This window comes from Parambassis ranga, chromosome 1, assembly GCF_900634625.1.
Source record: "Parambassis ranga chromosome 1, fParRan2.1, whole genome shotgun sequence".
Classification (NCBI taxonomy): Eukaryota; Metazoa; Chordata; class Actinopteri; family Ambassidae; genus Parambassis; species Parambassis ranga.
In genome coordinates, this window is record NC_041022.1 from 25325840 (window position 1) to 25349332 (window position 23493).

The following is a 23493-nucleotide window of genomic DNA, read 5'->3' on the forward strand; positions in this document are numbered from 1 at the left end:
CAGTACCGATCTGCTGCCAGGACTTATTCTGACTCTGTGCTATGCAGGAGGGCTCGTCAGCAGCACAGAGAAAGGCAAGAAGATCCAGGCCTATCGGTAAGACTTAAAACGTACAGTTGCACGACACAGCACCAGACTTTTTTCCCCACAAAAAGCATGTCGCTGGTATCACTTCTAATCAACACACACTGCAGTTTCTCTGACAACTATATTTAGGCCCTCCCCATCTCTCCACAGGAGCCCTCTGTGAGGCCTGCCCACGTTTTACTATATACAGTGTTTATGAAACACACTTCTACACAAGCCCGCTCAGCTCTCCTCTGGAATTTGTCTTTCCACCCACTGCCCACTGGGACATAGTTGTATTGCATCATGACTGACTCACAATCTGGCCATGACTGACTCATACCTTGCTTGCTGATTAGGAAAAATAATTAAATCACAAAGACACTAGAGTATTATTACAAAGTCTGAAACTGTATTTGGCAAGTTTTTTTAAACAAGTGCATACATGTACAGCTGGAAGCATTTTTCTTTTTTTTTTTTTGCCAAGTGCTTAGATTAGTCACATTCTATGTAAGACAGGACTGTTTCCAGACCTAATGTACACCGAGATTGAAAAAAACAGGGTTGTTGGGAAGGTGTCCATTATAAGGAGTACATACCTTTTGTCTTCAAACAAGACCATCTCATCCTATTATGTGAAATAGTCAAATAATGTAATCTATTGTTTTGTTGACATGACATGAATCTTCCAGTTATTTTGTGAAACTGTCACTTTTTTCATGCACATATACCCAATTCAGCCATTTCACTGTATAAAGCTGCAAAAGTCTGTGTGGAGGTAGGAGGGATTGTACATGAGTGAACCCAGAGTTCCCGTCCACCCTATGGCACCATGAAGTCATATCAATATTTAACCAGAAAGCACAATTCCAGCTGGGTGTAATGTACATGCCTGCTGTCACAAAAAAGAACAATTCATGTCATTGTGCACAAAACAATGGATTCAGTTATGTGACTATGTAACATTTTGGAATGAGACTGGGTAGCTTCAAAATATAGAAAGACAATGCACTAAAAAATCAAAAAATTATACAACCATGTTTATGAAGAATACACTTCCCTCGTGTCCACTATGTACAGGACTGTCCGTGTCTCTGGGACGTGCTGGGTGGTTTATGTCTGGTTGTGTGTGCAGTTTGTCCTGCTGCTGAAAAAGGAGCTGAGGAACTCTTTAAGGATCCCTCTCCTTTTTGACCTTTATGTCTCCAGCCAAAATGGTGGCTATTTCTCCTTGCATGAAGGCCCAGGGCACATTCGAGCCGACCAGTGGGCACCGTTCCCCACTAGGACAGTACACCTCACCAGTGGCACCTTGCTGTTTGATGCTCTCCCGGGAGCAGGGGAAGCAGAATTTGTGAGAGGGAACTGATGGGCACTGGACAAAGTGAGTATCCTCCAACCGCTCATGGCAGAGGGTACAGCACAGCGGCACACTGCCAGGGGGCACAGAAGAGTCTGGAATGCTCTGGGGAGGTGGTGGTGCATGGGGATCCATGACGCTGGGCCCGTTTTGAACAGACGGGTTGGCGCTCACATGCCCATCCCTTGGGGCCAACCTCCTCTGGGAGGAAGGCGACAAAGGGCTGCCACTGTTCCGCCGTACACCTGTGGTGGAGTGTACCTGGTTGCCGTCTTTAGGGGAGCCCGTGCTGCCTGCATTATCTGTGGCAAGGATGAGTGCCGCCATGGGAGACTGGCCATTCTGAGCTGTGGCGGCTTCAGGAGGCGTGGTGCGGGAGTGTGGGGAAATGGTGGAGGGGGGACCCGCTGAGAAACCTGGCAGGGCAGCTGATGTGATCTTCAAACCCTCAGATGGTGAGGAGAGCCAGGGCTGGCCCTCGCCATTCATCTTAGAGGCGCTGCCCTCGCCGTCTGGCTCTGGGGAGGCCTTCCTTTTTCCAGGGCGAGGGTGCTTCCCCCTGTCTGTGGCAGAGGAAAAGGAAGGGTTAATAAGCACACACTCATCCCACTGCTGTGAAGAATGAAACACAGGAAATTTACCAACACACAGGGAACGTGTGTTTGCTGCTGTTCTCTGCCGACATGTGCAGCGGTGAATGGGTCCGTCACAGAAGGGCAGCAGTAGCAGGTTATTCTGAACGCGTACAAATCGCTGACACACATGTCAGAGCTCTAAAGTTCCTGTTTTCATAGCGCGTGCATACAACGTAAACAGCTCACCTGTTTTTGAGGAAGTGGCGCTTGTTTCATATGCCATGACACGCTGCAGAGCCTGGTCCTTCTTAAACCTGCTGTCGAAGGTGTGCAGCGCCATCAGGTCTCTGACTGTTTTGCCTTTACCTATCCACTCCTTGTGACTGTCCGACATGTCCGACAGGCTGTCCGGCCTGTGTTTATCTTTCAGCTCCTCTGGACGTTTACCGTGCTCTCCGGAGCCAGGCGCGACCAGAGCACCGGGCAGACCCATCTGCGCCGGGCGGCAGTTAAGCGGATGTACGGCCGGCAAGCCGCCGTTGACTAAAGGCACCAGATTAGGAGGAACCGTGCTAGTCCTGCGTGGGTTTGGGCTTTGGCGGTTCAGCTCTGGGGGATCGTCGGGTTTCGGAAATCCGTTCGGCACGGGCAGGCCGTTTGCCTGCCTGCCCGCCTGGTACTCCGGTCCCAGCCGGGGCGGGCGGTCAGACAGCGGGTAGCGGTCCAACGGCTGTGGCGGACGGGAGCTTAGGTCTCCAACCGAATGGTTGATTTCTTTCCCGGCGTGCTGGGGCTTCCCCGGGCCCGGAGAACGGCCCTCCTGAAACCCGTGTGCTCTCTTTAGCTGCCGAGCAGTCTCGATAACAAATTCAATCCGGTCCGCACCCTCGTAGTTGACACATCCACGACAAACGGGCTCCGTAAAATCCCAGATCATCGCCCATGGCATGCGGGGCAAATCACACAAATAGCAGGACTGCCTTCTAGAGGCAGCGACTGCCGCGGAGGACATGTTGTAGCCCTGGAGCAAAGGCAAAACTCTCCCCAAAATGTCCGTCAAGTTGATAACGCAGCCAGAAGGAAGCCTCGGTGGTATTTCCCTCAGACGGCAGCAGCCGCACTCTGACCGGAGCTCATCGCCGCTGTGTTCGTTACTGCGACGCGCCTCCGTCTGAGCTCGCGCACACAACTCACTCGAACTCTCAACGTAGGGCTGTGACGTCAAAAGCGACACTCGGCTCGTGCTCCGGGGCTCTATTTACTGGATTCTTCGACTACCCCTCGGGCGCATGCTCTGTGTCTTTATCCAGGCGGCTTACACGCAAAGATATGTGTATACGTGTGTGTACACAAAGAGTAACACTCCAACGTATTTCATAGCGTCCAAGCCATTTACAGAAAATAATAAGAACGACAAAAAGCTTGTGTTGTATCTCAGTTTTGTGTTGTATCTCAGTTTTTTGTTGTATCTCAGTTTTGTGTTGTATCTCATCGTGTAACGGAGGAGGAGTGGTGTTATTGATGTGACTTACAGATAAAGCCTGGCCTGGTTTATTAGAAGATATCAGCAAGGCGGCCTACGATCAATTGGAATTCATAGAATGAGCCAGAGTGAGAGCTCGTTCTCCCCCCTCCACCTTTGCTTCGGGGGAACCAGACAGCTTTCAGAAATACCTAACCCTGATCAGGGACTTTGTCGGGCAACCCGGTCCTTCCGGGTCGTCCTCTTAGAAAGGAGAGGTTAGACATGAAAGACATGAAACAATATTAAATAGATGTGTTCTGTCCTGCCTTTATAAAGTTAAACTCTGTAGTATAACAGCAGCAAGTGTTCCCTGAGAGCTTAGCCTGACTACAGCATGGCTGCATGGCCCTCTGTTGCATTCCAGTCCCACTGCTACGCATGCCTGACGTCATTCAAAGGGCAGCCAATCATAGAATTCACCTGCTGTTACTAGGCGAACTGTAGCCAACCTGCCCTCCATTCTGCTGAGCTGCTTCCCCCGACACACTATGCTGAGCAAGTTTTGACTTTAACCGTGATTTCTATCCTCCAACGGTAAGTGTTTTCTTATGAGCAGTGCATTTTATTACGATGTATAAAGTAATACATATAACAGGAAAAAACTAATAAAAGTATAGAAATAATACTTAATTTACCCATATAATAAAATATTAAGTAGTAATAAGCACAATAACTTGCTAGTAGGCTGACACATTAACTATTAGTAACACATTTATAGGTATGACTAAATGTGTCCATTGTCACTGATTTGATCTTAATTCACCTGTTATTTGTTAATAAAACAAATGTTGGACTCAAAGTGAGGACCTGAAACAGACATGTCATCCCCTCATTGTCATCGCTTGTGACCCGGCTCTTTGGGAAGAGGAAGTGAAAAGGTAAAGGAAGATGTGATGAACAATGCATCCTGTTTTTCCTGCATGGCCTCATCTGCTGCAGGCAAATATGCAGGAGAAGCTGGCTGCTTGCATCCTGAATGGCAGTCAAAGAGGAGATATTAGTCAAATCAAGTGGCACTTGCTGTGAATACAAAGTTAAATTGTAATCTCTTTTCTAAATCTCTTTCTCTACTCTGTTCAGGTGCCTTCACAAATCATCCCAATGTCTGGGTGCTCTCATTCATCCAGGTCAAAGTCATTTCCAAGAGTTTAAATCTAGGGACTCAAGGATTCTGTTTTGAAGATGTTTCTTCAGTTCTGAAGAAGCTGCTCAGGGAAATGGTGAAATCCTTGAGTACAGTCACTGAGATGATTTAAAATTTTACTGCAGGGTATGTGCTACAGATAAGCACATATATTATGTGGTTAGGTGTATTGTAATATTAGGGTTTGGGTTCAAATAAATGCGGTCAAAAGAACTTTGTGGTCATGGTTACATCAACAACACAATGAAGGTTGTAAACCATTATGGTTGCAATCTGTGCTGACTATGACCCGATGACATGTTTATGGGGCAAAAGCATTGCAACAGATCACGTCCGCTTGTTCCTTTGGCCTCAATAAACCATGACACCCATTCCAGTCTGCTAAATGATGGGGCTGTAATATGACATATACAGGAAGCAACTACTCATTGAGTAGGGTAGTCCTGTTTTAAACCACTTTCATCTTTATAATTTCACATGCTGGAAGGAGCTACTTGAGCATATTTGACATATTTGAGCTGGTGTCAGGAGAATATTGATTATAACTGATTATCAATAAATGGCTCTGTCTAGCATATACGTGCGGTTGCTACTAAAGTTAAATGGCTAGTTGGCCAGCTAGCATCTCTTATTAAGGATTGTATGCTCTGAATGTCATTATTGTTTTGCAAAGATTTGACTGTTTTGCATCAGAAAGAGCCAGCAGCTCACAGGGGTCAGGTCAGGGGGCCAGCAAACGTGTGTGGATAAGTTACCAAGCACTTCTAAAATGATGGCTACAGCAGTAAACAATGACATTAGAGTTAATGGCTTTTATCCATTTAAAACTCATTTGGTAAAGGTGTCCTGATCAGAATGTTATGATGGGTATGCACATGTTATCCTTAATCTCCCCTCACCACTACCATGGCCCCCAGTCAGCTGACTCATCATCCGGTCCCTGCATCCCATAGCACAGAGGGGAGGGGGAAACCCCTCATGATCTAGCTTCCCAAATGGAAACGCAAACATGAACTGACAGTATCTACGGCCGTTCCCACATCATTCATTCAGCACTTAAATACACATGGTTCATGTTATTTTTCCATTTTGAGCTACCACACTGCAGTGCTCTCCATTACAGCTGGTTTAATCGGCCCCCCTTCCTCCTCCTGGTGCCACCGACTCTTTTTTATGAACTCTATCAGTTGCTCTCTGATATCATTAGGCATGTCTGAAATTCTCCTAGCAACTGTGTCACTGGACAATCATGCTATCATTATTCTGCACGTCTTGCACGGCCACTGCAGATGTGTTTAGAGCCAGTGGTGTGCATTGTAATGGTTGACTGTTGCTGATGGAACCCATCAAGCTTTTGTTTAAAATAGTCAGTGGGTCATATAAAGTAGCACTGACATTGTGTCACAGGTTCAAAATACTACACTGTTTCAATTGGTAGATTTCAATGAAACTGTGTGGTTTATTTATTTGTGTGTTTTATTTGTCCAACTGCTTGCATTTTGACATGTTTGTGATTTTTTCCCCTCCTGTTCTGTGCCAACACCCTCCCGGCAGAGTGTCCAGTGAGAACCACTGCCCCATTGTATCAGAACAATATAGTAAACTCATCTGGAAGATGAAGAATACATTTCAGACACTACTTGCATCATGTTCTTTGTAGCGTCAGTTGCATCATTGCTGTTGCATAATACTTGCTGCATCGACAGCTAAATGAACTCTTTGTGGGATGCATGATGGTACATGTTGCATGTAGTGACCATCACCTGTATGCTGCTTTTCATAATGCATTGTGGAATACACTAAGGGCAGCAGGTCTAAAACTTTTGCCCCCTCCTCCGGGGCCCCACCACCCTCAATTTAGACTCTTTTTGTGCTGGGTTTTTTTTATGTCTGGGAGCCGTCCCTTGAGCTGGGGTTACTGCATGTACTGTCATGATTTAGTATTTGGGTCATTTTCATGTTTTGTAATTTAACTCCTGGTTTCCTTGTTACTTTGGGGGTTGTTCTGGTGTTCCCTGTATTGTCCTGTTTTGGCTGTCTGTATTATGTTTCCTTTGGTTCTGTCTTGTTTTCTGTTTTACTTTGAAAGCCTTGTCTCTGCTTGTCCATGTGTTTACTTCCCCAGTGTTCCCGCCTTGTGTGATTGTTTGCCCCACCTTAATGTGTTTCACCTGTGTCTTGTTACTTTGTCTATTTAAGTCCTGTGTTTCCCTTTGTCCATGCCAGATGGTCTTGTTGTCTTCTGTTTTCCCTGGGTTCTTGTAATTTCCTTGTTTGGAGTGTTTCTTAGTTGGATTTCCTTGGTCTGGGTTTATTTTTGGGTTTTTGGTTACAGTAAAACACACCTGGTTTGAATCCTCTGCCTGAGTCCTCTCTACCACTCCTGACAAAGGGGCAAGGTGCTAGAAGTGCCAAGACCCTAAAAACATTTCTGGGTTATAAAAATCATTCCTACATCAACCAACTGCAAACCATAGCTATACTGCATTGGTCATGTGGCAGCATCCTTATATGGAGGTAAGTTTGATTAAAGAAGGTCAGGTGGATCAAAGGGTTAACACAGCAATGGACATTAACACAGTGCAGTTAATGTTGCTTTATATCACTGTTCAGAATTCTGTGTTTAGTGTTACTGTTACAATGATAATTGTCCTACAACCTGAGAAAAGATTTCTAAAAGCAAAAAGAGTAGGATGATACAACGCCATGTGCCCTCACATTTTGATAGGAACTGAAGTATCCGAGTATGTTCCCTGAGAGCCAGGGAATGTAGAGACATTCCGATTGGTTGTCAGTGAATTCATTATTATTAATTATAATTTGCATAGTTAAGCTGTCTTTTTATTATGCCACAGATGCCTCAGACCCCACCTCACCATTTTCTTTGACATTTGTTGTTATTAGAAATGCACAACACTGGCACCAGTGAGCGGAGTCAGGCAGGGCATTCTTCCATTTTTGTACATTTGTACCACTGTAGTTTAAAGTTTATTGGCCCTTGGGCCCTAACTGTCTCAGATCAGCTTGTCTGAAACTGCAAACTCAGAGTTCACAGCTAAACTGAGAGTTTGTTGAACCTCCTTTCTAAAACGGGCCCTTGGTTAAATTTAAACAAAACATTCCTGTTATGTCGGGCTGATCAGGTTTCAGATTGAACATAACTTGGATATGAGATAGTTTAAAGCTAATGAAGCTCTGTGAGTGGAGTGTGTTGTGCCTGATCAGCGAGGTCTTTAAATAACCTCCCCATGGGCCACTCAGATGGGAGATTTGCAGACTTGGCCTTGTGGCTACAGGGGTTGACCTCGTCAGTTTATTCAGCTTAGCAGTTTCACATGGGGTAGGAAGTCTGTACTATGGGAAATAAGCCCAGAGAAAGCCAGAGGTGGGAGGTGACACTGAGGTCAAACTGAAGATTAGAAGTCGATGACTGATTAACTGTTTGCAGGCACAGTTTAGCTGATGAGACATCTATGACCAAAACTATCTTTTAGGAGTAACTGGACACTTTTGAAGTCCTCATTTGCTCTTTCTGCAGTTTCTTGTTTGGGCATATTTCCACGGAAACAAATATTAACATACAAAACAAGAAAGGGGTTGTCCTTTGTGTACATTTGTGTTTATTGGCTGTGCTGTGATGAATAATAATCTACATCAAACACATGAGAAATTGAAGAAAATGCACTTATGCTGTTCAAGCAGACAAGCTCATTGATGCCAAAAACCTAAACATCATCAGCATATATGAAATGTCTTGTCATTGCTCATGGTTTAGTGTAGGTCCGAGTGGGACTGTTAAGGCTGTTTGGTTTATAGCTGAGTTTGAGAGAGTTCCTGATTATTTAGAGAGTTGACGTTTGTTTTCTGCCCTAACTACATCATCTGTTCCACATCATTACAGACTGAGCTCTGTGTGCAGCAAAGCTTAACTTGCGAAACACTCTTTAAAATTTAAACCTACTTTAACACATCAGTCATCACTTTGAAGCTGTTTGCTCAATTATTAAGAGACTCCCTTCACTGTGGAAGCCTGAAGCTTTCTGCTGGTAGAGTCAAGAAGTTCTTAAACGATTTTGACCCCCAACCACAATTCACCCATATGAAAATGTGCTGAAGTTACCTCTGTTCGAGGGTGGTGATCTGATAATTATTGTCCAATTTCAGTTATTCAGTGGTTGCAAAATCAGTACTGTAAACATTTCTACTACTACTGCTCTTCTGAAATCTGCAAGGTCAATCCACAGGTGCAGTTTTCAAGGCTCCTGTTAGTGTTTGGCATGGTTTATCACTGCCTGAGTGTTGTTCCATTGATGTTTCTCAAAATGCTCTCCTCTGGTTTAAGTCTTATTTTTGTAATAGATACAATGTGTTGTCACTTTCAGATTTGGTCAGACGTTGCAGCATGTAATCTACTTACATACCCACATGGCTTCAGTGTCAGTAATGAGCTGCTTCCTGTTTACTGAAACACTGCTGCTGCTTTCTTTTTCTTCTTTTCCAGCTGTGCGGCTGTTGGCTCAGGATCAACAACAGACTGTTTACCATTTCAACAAACACATCTCCATCTAATTTACATGCTGTGAGCCTCGTCACAGAGTCACAGTGCAGCCTGGTGAGTCCCTCTGTGTAGTGAATCCTCCTGTCAGGAAACGCAGCCGCATCTTTGCTCAGTGGTCATTAAAAAGTACTAACAATGACAAAAAAAGTGCTGCACAATATATGGAAGTTATTTTTGTGACCTGGGAGCAGAAGCAGAAAAGGTCCGCAGTATGTACTGTCAGCAGCATGAGGAACACACAGGTACGTTTTGACTGATAACTCTATCTTTGTCCAACAATAAGTGATCTGAAGCTGTCTACTGGAAACAGTAGTCCAGCATGCAAGGGACCACCAGGAGAGACAGATGGGAGCTGATCCAGCAGAAGGCTGCTTCTCTTCAGGCTCAGTATTCCCTTTTCCTGTTTCCTACGTGCTCCCTGACCCCGCTGTTTCATTGAAATATGGGGCTGTTCTTTGTCGTTCATTTCTCATGTGTACATTCATTGTGTCTGGACTACAGCACTCATGTACTCGTTTTAACTGTATTGCAGAAAACCTTCAGCTTATTTTAGTCGGTGGAAAGACAAAGGGGTTCCTTCTCTCTCTCAACGATTTGGCAGCACACGGCAGACCAAAGCCTGAAGCAGGAGCTAGGAGGTGGTTGCTAAGACACCATTGACTGGAGGCCTGCATGTAGATGGTGACCCAGACTAGCAGCCATTCTGTTTTCAAGTTGTGTGTTTAGACTGACTACATTTATTTATTATTTTGTTAATCACACAAACCGAAAGCCAAAGCCTGACCCTTATAGGCAATGGAGTGACGGTAAAAAATATAATGGATATACAGAGCACATGATGATAAGATATGGGATTGTTTTCAACAGTATTGTAAAAAAAAAGAAAAAACACTACTACACTATTCAGATACAATGCATGTTACATACTACACTATTCCCCCCACAGGTCAGCTCTTATGTTACACAAGCATCCCAAAATCTACAATACATACTGGTGTGTGCTGCTGATTTATGCTTTATTCCAGAAACACAAAGTGGCCAGACCACACCTTGGTTGATACTACAGACTGGCGGAGGCGCCATTTTGAGCACGCTCTGAGTTGTCCCATGATACTGCACCCGCCAGTGGTCTATGTAAAATGGATGGCCAAATCAAATAAGCCCAGGGAAAATGACTTTTGGCTGTTATGCATCTGGATTCAGTGATGTCAGTGAATGCGAGGAGAGGAGACAAGAGAAAAACAACAAGGCTCTATTTTTCCCTTCTGTCCTAATCCTGTTTGCAGGCCTGCAAGGAAAGTTCGGCCAGCTGCCAAGGCAAGGGCTGCTGGGAAAAGCAGCAACTGCCAAGTGGGAGCAGTGGCAGTGTCGCACACAGCTTTGTTCTGCCAGAGGCCTTGATTCAGACATCATGGTCAGGCTGGACCATCGCCAGCCTGAAGCCCCACCCATATCACCTCACCCTTTCATGTCCACTCTGTCTGTTTACACTTTAACTCCCTCACTCAGGCACACACACATTTGATCTCTGTTTTTCTGACAGTCACACAGAAAACCCTCTCTCTCTCTCTAAGCTCCACAGCTTGTACTCTTTCGCCCCGGCTCAATGCCAACAGCCTCCTGCCAAACATTCATCAGTTTCCATGGTGACAGAGAGAGAGAGAGAGATCAGAGCGTCCAAAAACAAAGACTCACTCCTACAGCCAGATGTGCCACATCTGCAGCCATGCTGTCAGGCGGAGGAAGCAGCCCAGGCGTCGTCCAGAGGGGAAATGCTCGGAATTTCCCTGGAAGAAAGAAAGCTTAAAAAGCAGATGGGAGGAGGCCCATGCCTGGGAACCGACCTCCTTACAGGGCTGACTTGTCAATGATGATAGCAGAGCAGAGCCAGCTTGAATCCCTGCCAAAACCTCTCGTCAGGAAAACATTTCCAGACCACAGATAATTTAAGAGGCAGGAGACGTAGGCTAACAAAGAATCCAAATGAATATCCTAATCTGTAAAAGGAGTCACAGCAGCACTGAAAGTGATCCCATCCAGGCTGGAACATCTTAACTTTTTCCTTCACTCTCTCTGACAGCATCCACAGGGACAAACTGCTAAACTCATCAGCAGGGCAGTGTGTAACTTTCATGGAGTATTTAACAACCTCGAGGATCCTGTCACCTCACCCTCCTCCCTTCTTCTTCTCTGACTTCCAGGCCTTCTCTATTCAGGTGCAGAATGCACCGTGTTGCCAAAAATAACATCAGCGCCGCACGGCAAAGTTCAACCATGATGTAACCGAAGCCCCTGGAGCAAGAAGCTGCAAATAATGATGGCTTACGTAATGTCCCGACGAACTACAACCAAACCACAGGTTTAGGCCTCTGCCAGGCTGCTGACATCAAACACTGTGCTCACCACAAGTTCAAAGTCACTGAGGCAGTTGGTTGAACATTAGAGGGAGTTTCCTCACAATTTCTGAGGGACAGTAAACATCCTTTAAAACATCAGAGGACTGTTGTTTTTGAGGATTCATCTGATCCAGCAGGCTGTTGAAGGCCTGCAGTGAAGAAACACACACCCTGTGTCAGTCCTTTCAGGGATGAGAACAGCTTTTAATGTAAAGCTGTCTGTTCATGAGCATATCAGTTATACAGTTAAAATCTAGTTATATACAGAGGTAACCAACCACCCACAGGTAATAGACAGGTAAAGTGAAATTAACTAGCTCCATTACTCAGATACAGTTGAACAAGGAATATGAGTGAACAGAGCTAAAATACGTTGTTACAGAAGAGGTGGTTTGTCTATTCAATCCTATCATTCTACTAATGGCTGCTGATTGGTCAGTTAAGAACAGAAGGACTGAAAGGAATTCCATGCAGGGCTCTGCTGGTGCTTGTTGGGTGTATCCAGTCAAAATTTGAGGATAAAGTGTCTCATAAACTGCCTCATTCTGGTCTGTCTTACTAGCAAAAGACGTTTTGTTGCAAAGCTGCCCGTCATACATTGTGCGTACCATATTTTTAAAAATAAAATTCTGCATTGGTAGCTTGAAAATAGCCCGATACCAAGACAGTTAGCTTAACATCTGTGACTGGGATAAGCAGGCTGCCAGTTTGTAGAGAAATATCCCTTTATAGCAGGATGGCCTCTGCTTTTCTACCAGCTGTCATGTAAACCCTTTTTTCTCACTTGTGGTAATATGACATTATAATTCTAGGCCAGGACGTCTAGCTGCTTTACCACTCCAAAGTGCCATTTTTATATTTGTCTCCGTTTATAACTCTTTAAATAATGTTGTTTACTTGCCATGCAAATGTTTTTAATCCTAAAATGTATCTAAATGCTGACTCACTGTTTATAGCCTTCTGGTTCCTCCACACATTTAAAAAAGAAAGAAGTCAGTCCATGTCTCGCCATGTTATTATAAGCACCAGATAGACCAGCTCATAAAATACAACCCCAGTCCCTCCCAGAGTCCTTGAGCCGCAGGAAACAGTTTTATGATGTCTAGCACATGAATATCGAGCCCTTCTCCTTTTCAGAGTTCAGACTTCTCTCTTAAAAAAGTCATTTTTGTTTTTGCTACAGCTGAGAGGCTCTTGCTGTTTTCCATCACCAGGCTTTAGAAACAGCCCCGCTGCACTGTGTCTGTCTGTCTGCACTCATTTGAGGGAGGTGAAGCTTGTATTGGTCATGTGGGCTAGAACGCATCATACTCATGGACTTTATTCCATGACATAAGTATGATGTTTTTATGTGAAGACAGAAAAAGCCCATATGATCAACATGATGATCAAATACAAGAGGCTGTGCTTTATTCCCATAATCCTGTCATGTCCTCCAGATGAGCTTACAGTAGGCTATATGCACAGTCACACCAATCACCCGGAGACTCTGGTGCTAAGCAGGGCTAGTAGGGTCATATCAACCACAGAGGAGCTCTGAGATACAATGCATGTTACCATGTCAGCATACCTCACATGTGACCTGTCCCCCTCTCCTTTACAGTGAAGTCAAACATCATAAAGACTCTCTTAAAACTGCCTCACTCACTTTGCTGGGAATAACAACAGTGTCCTCTCACTGACCTGTTTTGCAGCCTGCAGCTCTGATTGAGGGTTTGATTTGGCATCCAACACACACTGCACTCGTTTGTGTGTGTATGTGTGTGCTTCACCTGTGGGAAGTCTGAAACAATCTGTTTATCTGGCACACATACACAGCTATCCTGTACCAATGTAAAATCACATGTTTTATTTAAACAGCAAACTGCCCCACAAGCTGCCAGCGGGATTATAGCAATTTATGTAAAACACCACTCAGCAGTTTCTTCTCAACTGGTAAGTATACTAAACTATCTACTGAATAAGTCATCCTCACAGAGAAATGACACATTTCAATAATATATCCCCCAGACCTATGGAGGACCAGGGGGGTCATCGAGCTCAGAAACCCAGAAACTTGATGCTCATGTAAAATTCTGCACTACTTCAAATCCAGTGAGTCAGTGTGGACTAGCTACACCTATCTGCTTTGAAACATAAACCCATATTCTGAATGCTTCTGTTTCATTATACTCCCACAACCTATTATGACTTAGAATAAAGAATAAAGACTGAAGCTATACTGACACACTGAAGAACAAAGCACTGTTTGGCTTTCAAATAGACACGAAGTGCACTGAGCTCTGAGAGCACTGAGTGGTGAATGCTGCACATGTTCCTGCAGTATATATTTTGATGCTGTAAAATCTGACTGCTATACAGAAGTATTTGGAGATATTACTCGATTGTCTACCTGCTGTGTTGGTCCCCTACAGCCTGTGTTCATTTCACCTAACAGATCAGTACTCAGACTACTTATCTCCCACACACACACACACACACACAGTCAGAGTACGCTGGGTGCCCTTAGCGAGACAGATAAGCTGGTGTTATGTGATTATGCAGCTCAGCTATTGTGCAACCCTGTGACTCACTGCTCTAATTGGAGAAAGGCTGTGTGAGAGAGAGGGGAGAGAGCATTTACTGTTATATCATATAAAATCATTTCTCATTTAGCTCCTACCAAGAGTCACAGACAGACGTTTAAGCAGTTATGTGAGTATGCGATATACCACATTTCTGTCCGAGCTTATTTACAGAATGCATTATGTTTTAGAAAATAATCACATCTACACTTTGCTGGTTTGGTGAAAAATTCATTTTGTTACATCTGTCATCAAAAGCTTTCATAAGTTTCGCCATCAAACACGCCTTCCATCATCAAGGTCCTAAAATCCTCCTCGCCACTTCTAATATAGAGGTCATCAATACACATGAGCAAAAACACCAGTGTCTTCCTGCTGCCAGTAGTTAGTGCTATGATTATTGCTGAGTATTGGCATACACAACATGCAGGGTCTGACAGTTGTCCAGTTCCTGGCTGGGCTGGATCTGCTTTAGCAATGAAGACAGCTAACACAGTTTGTCAAATTTGATGTTACTAAAATGTTTAATTTTGGGCTGACTCATTGTATAAAGCAGGCACTTCTTTCTTACTTGCTACACATCTCTATCATCACCATGGAGGCACTGTAGACTGAACAAGCAAGCATGCAATTGCATTCAGCTGATGCTGACACACTGGTAATGCTAGCTGTCCATAATCTGCGTCAGAGCGCCTTACACCCGTTGTGCTTTTATGTTGCAAGGAAGAAGTGGACATCTGGTCACATGAAGTCACTGACCATACTAATCTCTTAATGCTTAAAACAGTACAGATACAATAGTTAAGATAACAGTCAAAAGTGAGAATAAGAAACACTGGGTTCAGCAGCAGGGTGTTGTCTTTCCAAACAGCACTGATTTAATAATGGCAGTAAAAGATAGATAGTACCTCAGAGAGGAGGGCGGTGAATGGAGGGATGGGGATGATTAGTGTGTACAGCTTCAGATTAAGAAGTGGAGGGTTGTCAGTGCATACAGCTCTGTATTGTCACAGCAGGGCTGCCAACAAGCCGCAGTGTCATCTTACTTCAGAGAGGAGATAAGTGATGATTCGGTTATGTAAACTCTGATCTCACTGCCAAGCTCATGGTGTGAGGACGAGGCAGAATCAACTGTCTGACTGCTGACTTGGCAGAGGAACCACATGACCTCACACCACACCAACAGATAGTTTCCAAACATACGGCTCATTCATCTGCTGCTGACAGTGAAGCATCCAGACAGGGACCCTGACCTGTCAAACTGCAGTCGCACCAGGACCAGGAGCTTTCTCACAGTAAAACACACAGAATGGAAATTAAAGCTATACACAGCAAAAGTCTCCTCACACCATTGCACATGGAAGATGTATGCAGATCTTTAGGCCTAGACTCAAATAGATCACAGTTACAACACAACCTGGCCAATGGCAAAGTTCACATAATTAATGTTTATCTTATAAGGCAGACTTCCTTTTGCCAGTAGATGGCACTACACCTACCATGCTGTACATGTCAATACTGAATCATGTCTTTGGGAAAGATGACAACATGCAACAATGTTTGCCAAGAAATAAAATAAGTAGTGCTATGTCTATGACTCAACAACAGTGTGCACTGGGTGTACACTATGTGCACGTTGATCACTTTTGCAAAAACTAACCTTGAATTGTTAAAGTGATGATGGTATGGAGCCTAGAAGACAAGTCAAGGGTCTTAAATGTAGAACAGCATGTTCCTAGGCATCCACATCACATCTGACCTGACCTGGTCCTGAACCCTTTTCACCAGGTGAAGAAAACACAACAAAGTCTTCCTCCTGAGGAGGCTGAAAAGGGCTGGACTCTCCTCTCAGCTGCTCTTCTTCTACAGAACCACAGTAGAAAGCTTCCTCTGCCTCAGTGTGACAGTATGGTATGGGAGCCGCACTGCTCAGGACAGAAAAGCCCGGGTGGTGAGTATGGCTCAGGGGATTGTAGGAAGTCTTCTCCCAGATCTGAACTCACTATGTGCTGATCAGATCTAGACGAAGACCAGGCATATTGCTGCAGACCTGACCCACCTGCGCAACAGGCTCATAGATATAGAAAAATCAAGACTGATACAAGCAGACACAGCTCCCCCAGAGCTGTGAAATCACACACACACACACACACCTCCCCCTATAGACACTCCATGCAAACATACATTGTTTTTGTATATATTGCCTTGTTCCTTTACATCACATTCATGATTCCCAGGGTGGAGAGCTGTCACTAATCAATTTACCAACTTTCATTCATATCATTCCATGATAGCTCACACATCTGTGAACACACGCAACACTGCAGCTAACCATGAATGAAGTGAACTCTGTGTGGGATGCCTGTTTAGAATGGAGAATGGAGAGGGTGACCTCATTATTGTACAGATGAATGGTTTGTTTGAAACAAAAATAGCATCTGGAAAGAAGCTTTTCCCATCAGTGTTATCCTCCGGGAAGTGAACCATGCTGCAGAGCGGCCTCTAACAAAGTCAGTGTTTATGCTGTTTTTCCTGCCATTGGCACCCTGAGAGCAGGTGACCAGCTGCTCCCACCTTCATTTGTTCTGTCAGAAGCTTCTGTCTTTAAACAATCAGGGACAATTACAGGAAAAGGCAGCGCAACAAGTCCTCACCACCTCTCTGCTGGCTTCCGTTTTCCCAGTTTCCCCCTGCTCCGACCCCTCCCCTACCCCCGTAGTAACCTCTGAGTGTGTAGATCCCAAACAAATCCCAATTCTTTATTTACAACATTATGTCATTTTTGTCACAAACAGAGTCAAAACAACAAAAGATCCTGTCACATCCAGAGAGACACATCAATAAGGTTGGTGAGAATGAGTGATCATCCTACAGGGATCCTTCTGACACATTTGTCTTGTCAAGCAAGAAAAAACCAAGACTGATGTGGTTAAGGCATCGATGCATATTGACCTGAATCTTTACAGATTCTACAGAGGACAGAAAAATGACAGAGTTGGTTTTTGGCCTCTTCGTTTTTCTTTCTGAAAGTTAAAACAGCACAAACAGAACATTTGTTCTGCTCAGTGTAAACATTACTAACATGCTGAGCTTCTAAATGAATATTAACAGCATTACAAATATCTGGACCAATAAGGGTATAGAGCGACACCTGCTGGGCACAGTAAAACAGTACATTGCAAAGGCTGGTGTTGTAACTGTGATCTATTTGAGATAAACAGCACAGAAAAGCACATACCTGCAAAAGGCATCTCATTTGTACTCCCAAATAAAACAGAACGGCTACTTTAACTTGTGAAAACAATGTCTATAAAACTTTATTTTACAGTTTACACAACAACAACACTGCATACTGTGTTTCTTCTGAGTTTGGATACTTGGTGGCATAGCAAGTATTTTCTTGCCAGATCTGTTGATTAAATCTTGCTCATACTCATAATCTAAATGAACTATATGATCTGCTCACAGATGCAGTTCCTTTGGTCTGTGAGAGTTGAATATAGTTTAGAAGAGTTCACTTGTCAGAATAAGGTCAGTCAGAAGTTGGCTTGATATCTCAGGACAGTGAGGTTCTTTTAGTCCAGTGTGATGTGCAGCTCACTGCAGCAGTTTGTTCTGATGCATAAAGCATGCTGCATGTCCCACAAAGCACCCTGTCTACTGTTACCTGGAGCCTTGTCTCCAGACACTAAACCTGACACTCCCACATTAGCTGTGGCTGCTTTCTGATGGATCCTCATCCCTTCAATGCTCAGTCTGTCTTGCCTCGGTGTATCCAGGGCAGACAAGGCTTCTCACCTGTCCCACCCCCATTGTCCCTTCGCTATTGAGAAAAGCAGCATAAACCAACACTGCTGTTCCCATTTGGGTCCAGCATGGCCGAGACCCGACACCATGTGAAGCGACAGCTTGGCTTCTCTCAGAGGGATCCTGTTGCTAAAGAAAAAAAAATCTTCCAGAGGGTTTAGACGAGCTCAGCATCAGAAGGATCAAACGCAGTCAGAGCAGAAGGTTTCAACCTCTTCCCCCAGTAACCTTATGGTGGTGCTTAGTCTGAAAGTGTGTGAACCCTTTAGAATTGTCTTAATGGACACCCCTGACAAACACACCTTCCATTAGGGCTTGTTTATAAATTAGTTCACAATGCCTAATGGGTCCAAGTAGGTCAGAGTTGGGCAGGAAAAACACAAGACGTCACACACTACTGTAACTGTTTCCTCCCTACTGGCACAGTAAGTGTGTATTTTGCATGGTGTGGCGGTACACACACCCATTGACAAAACAAAGAGGGACAAATTAAAGCAACTGAGCTGATGACTAGTGTTACATCATCATCATCCTCATCATCGCAGCGAGAGGCAGGCGGTCCTCAGAGTCTGAGAACAACACGTAGCTGCAGAGCTATTCCTGACACGACTCCCAGAGGAGAGAGGATGTGTGTGTGTGTCTGTGGGGGATGGAAAGGGTGTATTTAATGCAGTCTGAGCTGTAGAGCGGGACATGCACTTGCACTTCAATGAGACAGTGGCTGTGCAAGCCAAAGAGATGTCCTCTCACACATGATCCACCATACACACACTCACCTGTTAGGTTTTTACCAGAATATTGTATATTATTAAAAATCATTTCTGAACAATTGCATGCTCCACATTGGCTGAGAAAGAGAGAGCAAGCTTCACACATGTATCACCATGTTGCACAATGAGCCATTACACCTCAACAGAGATACAAGAATAACACACAGTCGTGCACACGCAAACTGTAATCACATGCAAGTCACAAACACGTCCACTCACTCATGCGTGGCTACACACACTTTCCCTCTCTTTCTCATACACACTCTTCCACAGCACTGGCAGTCTGTGTGAGTTAAACAGAGCTCATGCTTCCTCCTGATGAAAAGGCAAAAAGACCTGTTTTAACATCTTAACGTTTATATTCTCACACGCACAAAGATACACACAGATCAAATTGCTTCATTATCCCTCTCCTGCAGCTCTCTTCAACAATTCCAACCATTCAGCTGCCACACAGCACAACGTGCCTGGAATTGGAACAGTGCTCTCTTTTAGTGGCTGAGAACTACACAATGATCAAATTGTGTGTATGTGTGTGTTTGAATGCTAATGCTGTGTGTGTCTGAATGCTAATGGATGAGCATTGCTGTGTGTGAAAGTGAAGCGGCAGGTGGAGGAAAGAGGGCAGGTTTTCACTTCGAGCTGTCTCCAGATGCTGCAGTCACCCTAATGTAAAGAAATCCTCTGCATGTCTGTGTGATCTTAACTAAATATAGCTGTGGACAGCACTTTCAGAGGAAGCACTGTAATGTTGCCTGATCAGATTATGTTGTTTGTTTGCCAACAGGCGAATGTGGCTAACCCAGCAGTGACTCACTGCAGAGACTGCCTCAGAACTCCACAACCAAAACCTCCTGTCCCACATGATTGTGCTGATTAGTTTCTTTCATGGCAAAGGTGATCATTATGAGGGCTGAGCCTGCAAGGACGTCGAGATATCAGTGTACTGCTACAAAACATTCTAAATAACTAGCACATTCCTCCAGCTAGCACAGCAGGCAGCTACTTATCTGTGTCATTATGTTTCTCTACACTTGTAACCCATGCATGAGTAATTTCCTGTTGGCAAATATTGACAAATTGAATGCTGACTCTGTATCATCTGCATAAGTATATAAAATAAAAAGAGAACTCTGCAAGACTCTGTCCAAAGTGTCCTGAGGCGGATCTGAAGCTCTTGGCAGAATCGGACTCTGGTGGTGAGTGAGTGGAGCCAAAAATGGTTTTAAGAGAAGTTTAAGTAAGTAAAGTTTATTTTTACAGCACATTTCACAGATAAAATCAAAACGTGCTTCAAAGCCATAAAAGTAAAAACAGCATTAAAAGGCAAATAAAACGAAAATAGTTGTATTTAAATGAATTAAAATATGTTAATCAATATGGAGGTACAATGCATGGGGTCAATATTTTATTGTGAAGGTCATGAGCAGGAAATAGCTCGTTGTGTACTTGACTTGAGGAGATTTAAGGAATAGACCACCAAATATGTCAATAATCTGCACCAGAGATTCTGTAATGGCACTGATTCCACATGTGTGTGGCATTCATTAGCATTCATTAGCACTATGAATGTTCTGTATAGCAAATGTTTAGCTACCTCAGCTGACGCTCACTGCTTTAGTTTGTCTTTTCCACTGCCAAAACGCTGTTAAAAAACTTTACGGCTCAGACCTGCCGCCACCATCAACTCTTTTCTCCAGAGCTGGGGAGTGTGCTCGCTGCTATATCCGTCAGTGAAGACCAAGAGGTGGGTAAACCTCTACACTGTTCCAGACTGGACACAATCACATGCTGTATAACATGCTATATTTTTATTGATTTATTTATTTTATTATTTATTATTTTATTCACTGCTTTTGTTGTGGTGGGGCCCACATTTGTTTTGAAAAGATGCAAGGTCATTGATTCTGACATTTCTCTGTTTACATGAAAGTGGTCACAGAGACATTTTTTTTTATTGTTATTGTGACACACACATTTTCATTGTTCTTACATGAGCAGTGGCCTCCCTTTTGAAGATTTCAATGTAATGTATGTAATGCCTACCTAATTATTTGACCGTGATCAGTAGTTTGCCTAAATAATTGCGTCATTGAAGAAAAGCAGTGCAGGAATCCTCCTGCACTGATGCACAGATCATAGCACAGATGCCATTTTCTTTGGGATTTTATAGCCTGAAAACAGTCTGCAGACAAATAAAAATATATATATATATATATATATATATAATTCAATGGGAACAGCTTTTGATTAAAATAATGACTGTATGTGACCCCTGAGTGAACACACTCATGTGATGCTGCTGAAAGCACAGCAAGCAAAGACTGGGTGTGAGTCTCAGCCTTACTGAAAGGGTTACAACGCTTCAGTTGTGTCATCACAGTTTTTCTCTCTCTTTCTTTTTAGCCATGTAAACAGGAAATACACAGAGAGGAAAAGGTTTGTTTCTTACGTGAGTGATATTCTTTCACAGGGTCTCACAGAGGATCATATGAAATGACACTTAAAAACAGCTCGATGGAGGTGCAGCTGCTGTAGCCATGTCATCTCATGTCATTTGTGAATGAACTTATCAGCCAAACGTGGTGTTCTGGAGCTGGAGGTGGGGGCAGGATCAAATGAGAAATACAACAGGATGGAGCAGGTTATACACAAGAGGTGGAGACACAGGAGAGCAGGGGAAGTCAGGACACCTGAAACCAGAGCTGAGTATCAAAATAAAACAGGAAACAGTAATGTCACAAAACTCAGGGACCAGAAGACACATTATTCACCTTCTTTGATTGTGTTTTCATTTATTTGTTACTTCTTCTGTTTTTAAACACACAGGATTTACAGTTTTGTCTGTTTTTGAGAAACTACACTTTCCAGTGTAAAAATATGCAGTCGCAGACCGAAATATGAAATGGCTTCAGGAGGTACCTGAGGTCATCTCCAGAGAGAGAAGGGTGATGAATTAAACAGCCCATCACCATTAAAGGCTGATGTTTATACAACTGAAAGTGTGTACGTGTGTGTGTGTTGGGCAAAGGTCATTTTAATTCATTTAATACGTCCCATGTGTCATTTAACACACAGAATGTAGCTGTTTAACGTTAAAGAACAGCGCTCTTAAAGCTGGAGGGTTTGATCATTGAATGGTTTTAGAGTATGTGTGCACCTGCTCCAGTCTGCACAGCACATATAGACCCAGGGTAAATCACAGCTGAACTGAAGCGGAGCCATCTGCCAGGTGAAAAGAGGCAACTGTGTTTTTACTGAAAGCATCAGACTCCGAGGACACTTTCTGGAGGCACAGCACCTCCTGCAGGGTCAACACGGAGCTGCAGGGGAACATGAGGGGCGCTCATCACATTACAGATTTCATTGTGTTAACTGTTCATGTTAATAAAACCTAAGACATATTATATAGAATGGAATAATACTGTATCTGATGTTTATCATAAATGACCATATCCCCAAATGTATAGAAAATGTAAATGTTTCATATCGCTTGTTTTTTATATGGTTAAGATATGTATATATGGTTATATGGTCATTTTTATCACTTGAAGTCAGTTTAATGTCTCAGCTTGTGTCTGAATTTATGGTGACTTGGTGGCAGAGAACTAAACGTTTTTAGGCCTATATCCATACGTACAATGTCACTGTATTTGGAATCATTTAAGGATGGACAACAGAGCAGACTAATATTTAACATACTAAATGTTATTTGTGATTTGTATTCTCTTAAATGTGCTGATCTGGGCACATGGGGATATGTGTGTGTGTCAGCAGTCATCACAGCAGAAGGCAGATGGACATCAGGACAGGGCTGTGACACACCACAGGAAGTCTTTCCTAAAGCTGCTCACACACACACACGACACATTGATCAGACCAGGGATGTGGAAAAATGATGTTCAACACAAGTGTAATACAGCTAACACCACTGATCAGTTAAACCATGAGAGGAGCTGGCAGCTTCCAGGGCCGTTTCCTGTCTCTTTCTCCCTGCAGCCAACTGCCCCATCATGTTTATATCATGTGACCTGCAGCGCTGATTATCCGTCAAGGAACGGTTGGAAAAGGACCTTGTTAGTGACTGGACATGAGCTAACTTGAAACAGATCGACGAATAAAATGAAACTAAACAAGGTGCTGGGATTCTTTGACATCAGCAGTGAGCGGTTAGCAGTAGATCAATTGTTTTTGTTGTTGCAATGAAAACATGTGTTTTTTGATTCTTTAAGTTATTACAGTCTCGTGATTTAAAAACAAGATTTATTCATATTTATATTATCATTTTGCCTCATTCTTAGCATCTGTCACCTATCGCCTAAAGCTTTTCCTGTGTTATTTGCATCATGGATGATCAAAGATGTGTGAGGCTGCAGTGTGTTTCACTGTCAGAGCTGTAAACAGATGCAACTTAACATAATCAGATCAGATTCATGTCAAATCCCAATAGATACACAACACAGAAGAACACAGTTTTCACAAGCCCACATTTGATATATACAGTAGACCGCAGACAGCCGAGAACCAGAATGAAGAAGGGAAAATGGGGAAACCAAGGCCAGAGAGTCAGTCCTCAATATTTAAACCCCATAACTGCAGGGCAAAGACGGAGACACATTTAATGAGAGGTTAGGTCAAACTGGACAGTGTGGGTTTTGATGCTAATGTCAAGCATGAACAAATCTGTATTTGGATGAGTATGATGTAATAACTGATTCAAGAACCGAA

General features: G+C 43.6%; 1 protein-coding gene and 1 long non-coding RNA gene across 2 annotated transcripts; one reads left to right on the forward strand and one right to left on the reverse strand.

Annotated features, from left to right (window-relative positions):
* Positions 1-456: 456 nt before the first annotated feature.
* On the reverse strand, positions 457-3258 carry irf2bp2b (interferon regulatory factor 2 binding protein 2b). The gene is made up of 2 exons (XM_028416557.1): positions 2248-3258; positions 457-1989 (listed from the first exon to the last, which is right to left on the reverse strand). The coding sequence occupies exons 1-2, from the start codon at positions 3011-3013 to the stop codon at positions 1238-1240; spliced, it is 1518 nt and encodes a 505-aa protein (XP_028272358.1). The 5' UTR covers positions 3014-3258; the 3' UTR covers positions 457-1237.
* Positions 3259-3998: 740 nt separating this feature from the next.
* On the forward strand, positions 3999-5059 carry LOC114442755 (uncharacterized). The gene is made up of 3 exons (XR_003671375.1): positions 3999-4060; positions 4327-4404; positions 4607-5059. It is a non-coding gene; the product is annotated as an uncharacterized LOC114442755 (long non-coding RNA).
* Positions 5060-23493: the final 18434 nt, after the last annotated feature.